This window comes from Spermophilus citellus (genome assembly GCF_964194105.1).
Source record: "Spermophilus citellus genome assembly, chromosome: 4".
Taxonomy (NCBI): domain Eukaryota; kingdom Metazoa; phylum Chordata; class Mammalia; order Rodentia; family Sciuridae; genus Spermophilus; species Spermophilus citellus.
Window position 1 is genome coordinate 39,190,967 of NC_138185.1, and position 7,819 is coordinate 39,198,785.

The window sequence follows — 7,819 nt, forward strand, 5'->3', positions numbered from 1 at the left end:
TATCATTTTTTTTTAAGCAGGCTAACCCATACTGTCATACAAACAAAATAACTTACCATTTCTCCATTGACTTGAAGTGCCAGTTTTTCTTTATGTACTTGGATCATTTCTAATGCTTTATTCTATTATGACTTATTCAAATGGCATAATTATCATACCTTCATATTTTACTGGCTTATTTATCTGTTTTTCCCACTTTATCTCCTTTGCCAGGACTGTCCTTACTAGTAATCTATTTTTCCTTACAAATTTTGGAAGCAACAGCATAGTCTTAAAAGTATTCTGGTATTTTTATTAATAATGATGTCTTAGTCCATTTCATGTTGTTATAATAAAAAAAATATTAAGTCTGGGTAATTTTTGCAAAGAGTAGAGGATTATTTAGGTCACACTTAAATAATCTGTGGCACCAGCTTCTGCTCAGCTCTAGTGAGGGCTTTTTTTTTTTTTTAGCGAAGATAACCTCAACATTTTATTATCTTCATAACAAAACAAACAATGAAGCTTAGAACTGGATCACTTGGCCCTTTCTCTTCTTATCTCCTCCCAGTTCAAAATGCTTGCATCTCTTAATAGCCAGCATTCTTTTAGATCTGCAGTTAGGCTCAACACACTCAAGCCTCAGCACAATCTTTATAGTTTTAGCCTTTTTCCTGAAAATTAGCTTGGTCTGCCCACCATAGCCACTCTGTTTCCTGTCATACCGCCGCTTTCCCTGTGCATACAGAGAATCCTTGCCCTTCTTGTACTGTGTCACTTTATGGGGTTGGTGTTTGCCACATTTCTTACAGAACGTCCGGCGGGTCTTAGGAACGTTCACCAAGTTTGCGACAGCGACAGCGTTATCGGCAAGGAAAAAAAGGAGTGAGGGCTTCTTTACAGATTCCATCACAATGATAGGAGGGCATGCAAGAGCAATCATATGGCAAGATATGAAGCCAGAAAGATTCAGGGGCCAGACTTGCTGTTTTTGTAACAATCCACTCATAGGAACCGACTAGGGTCAAGGGAGCTACATTAATCTCTTCCAAGAGTGATACCCTCACCATCTAATTCCCTTCCACGAGGCCCCACCTCTTAAAATTCCACCATCAGTTAATACTGCCACATTGGGAACCAAGTTTCCAACACATTTACCCTGCAGAACAAACCACATGCAAACTATAGCAAATGTACATATAATTTAGAAAAAAATAACCTCTATATTTTGGCATTTTCCTTTTCAAACTCAAAAGATATGTTTCCATTTATTCAACTCTTACAGATGATGGTTTAAATTACTTCATTTTATGTGATATTGTTGTGTAATAAGAAATACATATTTGGTTTTCATTCCCAGTTCCTGGCACAGGGCTTCTAAGACCTTTGTAATCTCCTAAGTGATAGATGTGCTAGAAGCACTTTTTGTTCTACTATTTGGTCTTTGAGTTTGGTTCTGGTTCCTGATATGGGTCTTCTAAACCCCTTGGAATTTCCTGGGTGATAGGAGTGTATTTTTTCCAATGAGGTGGCTCTTAAAGGGCTGCTTGGATAGCTTTAGGATGGGTGCTGGTTGCCAGAAAGACCCAATCATGAGTAGAATCTGGAAACTTTTAAGTGTCACCCCCATCTTCCAGGAAGAGCAGAGGGGCTAGAAATTATGTTAATAATCACACCTCTGTGGTAAAGCTTCCATATAAATCCCTAAAAGATGGAGTTTAGAGATCTTTTGGATTGTGAACACATCCACATCCTGGAAGGGTGGTGACAAACAAGAAAACTTCAAGGGTACAGAAGCTCTTGCATTAAGAACCCTACCAGATCTTGCCCTATACCCCTTCTCTGACTAATCCTTTAATAATATCCTTTTTTTTTAAGAGAGAGAATTTTTTAATATTTATTTTTTAGTTTTCAGCGGACATAACATCTTTGTTTGTATGTGGTGCTGAGGATCGAACCTGGGCCGCACGCATGCCAGGTAAGCATGCTACCGCTTCAGCCACATCCCCAGCCCTAATAATAATATCCTTTTAAAACGAATGTTTCTCTGAGTTTTGTGAGCCTTTATAGTGGGTGGAGGGAGGTTTGTGCAAACCCCTGATTTCTGTCCACATTGGTCAGAAGTGGATAACCTGAGGATCTACTACCTCTGATGGCATCAGAAGTGGGGAGCAGTCTTTGGGACTGAGATATTCAACTTGTGGGATCTAAAGTTAACTAATTCCAAGCACTAGTGTCAGAACTGGACACTCAATTAGTGTCCAGAGAGTTGGAGAATTTGTTAATGTGGGAAAACCTTCCACACAGTTGATATCAAGAGTGTTCTGTGAGAATAGAGGAAAGCAGTTTGTTTTCTTTGTTTCATTTCATATTTCTCTTTTATAATCCAGTCCCTTTCTTTGGCATTAATTAGGACAATTTGTCATCTTAATGTTAGGAGAGAACAATGAGCCCTTATCTATTAGTTCACTGTTTTATTCATTCATTTACCCATTTAAAAAGTGTTTGAGACCAGGGCTGAATGTAGCTTGGTGGCAAAGTGCTTGCTTTGCATGCATGAAGCCCTGGGTTCAATCCCCGGTTCCAGACCCGCCCCCTCAAAAAAAAAATGTTTGAAGCCAATTATGTACAGGTACAGTGTTAGGTGCTGAAGATACAATGTTGAACAAATCAATCACCTAGTGTATAATCAAGAGTTCACATTTCATTCTGAGCTGTTAATGATTTACATGACAAAATTAATGATGACCTTCATGTTTTTGTATGTTAGTCAGGTTTTCTCTATGGTAGTTTGAAATGTGGGTTATAAGCTGTTACTCCCAACTTGGTTATTATTTCTGTGTCCTCTGTATGTTTAACATGATCTTTCCTTAAACTCTTGGTTTGAGTTCTCCCCAGATCACACCCTGAGTTAAGGATTTGAGTGCAAGTTAGTTTATTTGGATAGGGAATTTATTTGGAATGCAAAGCAGTGGGAAAGTGGGAGGGAAGAAAGCCATTAACTATGTGTTAGTGAGCAGCTTTCTGCAGTGGACAACTGGGGCTCAATCTGCTGGGAACCTCCTGAGAAGCTTTACTGAATACATTCTGTCAATTAGCCCACTGAGGAGCAAGGAAATTGGGGAATTCCTGTCTCTCCCTGGTTGAGGGTTGCTCCCGGGAGTGTATACTCCATGGCACTTATGGTCTGCTTTTCTTGTGGCCAACAGTGCCAGTGGGCCTCCTCACCTGAAGGAAGGCAGGTACTAGAGGTAGGAAGCCAAAGATTGCAAGGGGACTCCCTCATGGAAGAAGTCAGTAATTTCAGAACTGTGCTGAGGGCACAAGGGTAGAACATTGATGATAACTGCCACAGACACCATCCATCTGGAAAGAGAGCTATATCTGAAAAGCACATTTACATAGAGTCGCAAGAAGGAATAAAATGGGAGGAAAGTCTGTGTAGCTTACAGGACAATTTCAATAAATAGTATTAGTCAATAGTATTGATTGATCACAATATTTCACATTTCACTCTGCTCATTAATGAACTACATGACAAAATTAATGATATCTTTTATGTTTTGTATGTTAAGTTTTCTCTATCATGCTTTGAAATATTATTTTAAAAGATTTTCCAAAAGAAGGCTATAAATTCTAATTTTTGTCACTATAATACTTTTAATGGAAAAGTTAAAAGAAAGATATTACAATGACAGCTATTTTTGACAATAATAAGCTGATAGTTTTGGGGGAGGATAAAATGAAAGAAAGAGTACTAGTTTGGGGGTTGGTTCCAAGTTTGAATCCTAAATCTGCTAACTGGCAATGTGACCTTAGGTAAATTGCTGATCTGCAGTCTGAACCAAGATGTCCTTATCTGGAAAATATAATACTCTTCAGTAGATTTCCCCAGAAACAGAGCTTGAGAAGAAAAGCTGTTGGGGCTTAGGAATTGAGAAATTTTAAAACTTCAGGTATAGTATATCTCTGGAAATGCATAATTAGCACATGACTATTGTTCTTAGAGGAATCACTATTTTTAGTTTTATGATTTTTTTTCAAACTATTGTTAGAACGGCACATTTGTTTTTGCTGTGGATTGGTACCATTTCTTATAAAAAGGCTGTGTCTTAGAGGAGGTGAATACTTTTTCTATTTTAATCATATAAAAACATAACACTATAGCATTCTGACTTTTCCCTTCTGAAGTGAAGGGAAGACAGAAGTGGGAAAAACTCTAACCCCTCATTGAGTAAAATTCATTGTGACATCCAAGGCTCTCCCTTTGTCCCTTCCTGTCTTCTTCTTTCCTTCCTTCCATCTGCCTCTTCTTTCTTACCTCACTTTTTTGATAACCATTACCTCTAAATTAAGAAAAAATTGAATTGCCTTTCTGGTGCCTCAGATTTTTCTGTGTGACTATAATATTTAGTTGGCAAAGACTATTTTTATGAACCCATTACAAACTTACACACAGGGTTTTAGCTGGTACACAAACATCAATTATTTAGGTTTAAGCAGATTTTTATTTCCAATCTACCACAAGTAGATAGTCCCTTCTTAGTTCTGAAGGTGCATATATGCATGTTGTTTGTTTTATGGTGATGGGACTGTAAACTCATCCAATATTCTTATTTACCTGAGAAGAAAACTGGCAAGCTGGATATCTAAAATGATGGAGGCCACAGCATTGTTCCTGGTATATCTAGGGTTGGAGCAATTCACTGCTTCTCAGCCCAGAATTCTGGGCAATAAACTAGAATTCTTTCAGCATTGATTTGGACTGAGGCTCAAATAATTTTCAAATAATAATGAGTCCTGGAATCACCTTTCAAATGAGCTATCAGTATTCAAATTCTTGCCTCAGCCTCTGCTTCTGGGAAGTCCCAGAAGGTTCCCAGGAGGAAATCTCCAAGAACATCACAGAAGTGCTCCACAGGAGTGAACTTCCATGCTCAGCAGGCCCCTTCACAGGATGACTTCTGTGCCAGTTTAGTAAAATCCTTCTTGTCGCTTAAACCTCCCACCACCCCTTCCCTTCAACCATGAAGGAGCCAGAGACATGTAGGGTGGGAAAGTGGAAGGAAGTAGAGCAGAACTGACCATTTCCCACACTCCTAACCACTCGGGATTCCAGGCTGAAGCCAGCAAACTGCAGCCTTCTTACAGCATTTAGTTCTTTTGATACATGGCTTACATTTGCCAACCCATTTACTAAATTGGTATTTGCATTTTTTCCAAAGGCAAAAAACTGTTCATCAACTGGTATCACAATACTATAATTCTGCTTTTAAATATCCTCTGCTAATGGTTAGACTATCTGAAGAAATAGATCATTACACTACATGTCTATAAAACAGGAGGAAGAATCCCACCTCATTGTGTCTAGGAGGATAAAGCGAGGTAACCCTAGGGGGAAAAAAAAGCCTGGCACATGTGATGCCATAATAATAGGGTATTCTTTCTTCTATACCACATATTGCAAACTTCCTGAGACAAGGATTGCACAGAGCTCATTTTTGTTTTCCAAATTTTTGGCATATCTCTTAGAGTGAGTACTCTGTGGATTCTCAGTGAACTGTGAATAGGGTCCCCAAAACGGCCCTAGAACACTGTAGCAGATGTTGATGGTGCCCTGCCCCAGTCCCTCAGCCCTTCCCATTGTTACTGGGAGGCAAAGCACTAACTGTGAGCACCTGCATCAGTTTGAGCAAGGGCTTCCTCTGATGGTTCCACCTGTCTATATGGCAGGTTGGAAGAGATAATTAATCCCCACCCCAAAAAAGTACTTGTCAACCAAACACTTCTAGGAGTTGTAAATAAATGCCTGTTTTATCCCTTGGGTGAGATAATTATGAGTTTCATTTTCTACCCAGACTACTCAGAGATCTCCAGTAAGGTAGAGCTCCAGTGACCTGCGGTGGTAACCTTCTTGATAATCACTCTGTTCTTCCTATGTGTATTTCTTGAGATCCTTCCTAAATAGACTGCTTACAATCAAATCTCCCACGGTCAGCTTCTAGGGGAACCTAAACTAAGGAAATCACATCACTTAGATTTGACATGTATGTGAAGCTATCTGAAGTGAGGCCCTTTCCTTCTCTCAGTATCCATCCCTCTTCCTTTGATCTATGTATAATTTGTCAATTACTTGGTCTAACTCATATGCCAAGTCACAGAAGCCTATGTGGGACTGAGGCAATAATCTACTTTGGTTGGTTGGTTTGTGGAACCAGGCCTGCAGTGGCCCCACAACTCTTGTAAGGAAACAAGTCTCCCTGGTCTCTGGACATGAAGGTAGCCTCAGCTTGCTCAGGAGTCATTGGCTTAGTTTGATTTGCCTGCTGTGGTGAAGACAGCAGCTGGATGTTGTTACTTTTCTCTGGAAACTCTACATTTGCTGTGGGTCAGTGTGCTCTCTCTGCTAAACCATGTGGGAAACAATACAAGGTGGTATTTTGCAATAACCAGGAAATATGGCAGGAGATTCTTCTCCCGTGTCAGTCATCTTGAAACTTCCCCCATGGTGGTAGGAACAACTACGGTTGGTGGCACCAGAGAAGAGGCACAGAAATGGACATTTTAATGAACTTAAATATCTTAATCCCTCCCTGCTTTCAAAGCCTGAACATTCCTCCAGGTTATTCCAGGTTCTCTCACCATCTTGTACTATTCCTCACGTCATTTTTAAAAAATTAACTCTTTTTGTTTCTAAGTTGGATTTTCAAGTAGTTAAGCAGAGTCTCTTCCTACCAAAGCACCCAGTATTTTGGCTGGAGGACTAATGGAAAAGTACAGAAGCTACACAGATTATCAGTTCAGCTCTCTTATGAATTCTAACTGATTTGCCCTGAGTTTTTAAAGCATATTCAAAGCTACCACTTATGGAAGTTATTCTAGGTGCAAGGCCCTGTTTTACTCACTTTGCATATATTAATTCATTTAACACTCATACTAGCTTTCTAAGGTATTATTCTTCCCATTTTGCAGATCAGAAAATGGAGACATGGGAGGGCAAATAGCTAGAGAGGTGTGGAGCTGGAGTTCAGTCCTGGCCCTGGACATAAGTCATGGGCCTCTTGTATTCTCTCTGCTTACTCATGAACCACTCCCTAGCCCTGGGCCCCTGTTTTGCCTATTAGAAGAGCCAGAGAATCTAGACTTTCTAGTTTCTTTCCCAGGAGGCTGGTATCATATTCCTATGTGGGGGCTCCAGGAGGGATTCTCCAGGGAGAACAGGGTTCCACTGAGGAGTGGGGAGGAGGTATAGTGCTATATAGACCTCCAAGTGACTTTGTTCATCAACTAAGGGAACTTTGGTAGAAAGCCCCTTGGTGAGGGGTCAGGTCAGCCACACTCCTTTCTTTCCATGCACAACATGCCATGAGAAGTGCTGCTGCTCGTTAGGGCTGCAATTTGAAATCATCGTCCTTACTATCTTCTGGGTTACCTGTATTCCAGTCTTCCCTGAATTCCCCCTTCTCCTCACCTCAGTATGTCTGTAGGAGCCAAGAAATCCATCTTGAAAGGAGAGGATAACTTTGTGAAGAAACCACTTTTATTACAATCACCATGAAGATGGTGCTCTTTATTCCTAACTCAGGACTAGATCACCAAGATGACAAGTTTGTAGCAAGGTCTTAGGCTGTGACCAGTCCCCAGCATTCCCCCACGTGGCCCCCTCAACTAAACAGGAAGTCTGAAGTTGTTTCTCTAGGATGGGTCTCAGGCCTTGTCCACTTTCCATCACAGGTCTGTGTGGGAAATCAGCAGGCTCTTGATTTGGATGAGGAAATTCTTTATTTAGTGAGGATAGCTTGGCATGAAACCATGAGCAGGTTTTCCTATGATCCAGATC

At 40.3% G+C, this 7,819-nt stretch overlaps 1 protein-coding gene across 1 annotated transcript; it reads right to left on the reverse strand.

The window, feature by feature from the left end:
• Positions 1 to 459: 459 nt before the first annotated feature.
• Positions 460 to 922, reverse strand: LOC308648136 (large ribosomal subunit protein eL42-like; the record flags this gene model as incomplete). Its single annotated transcript, XM_081292834.1, has 1 exon — positions 460 to 922. The coding sequence occupies one exon, from the start codon at positions 920 to 922 to the stop codon at positions 506 to 508; it is 417 nt and encodes a 138-aa protein (XP_081148960.1). The 3' UTR covers positions 460 to 505.
• Positions 923 to 7,819: the final 6,897 nt, after the last annotated feature.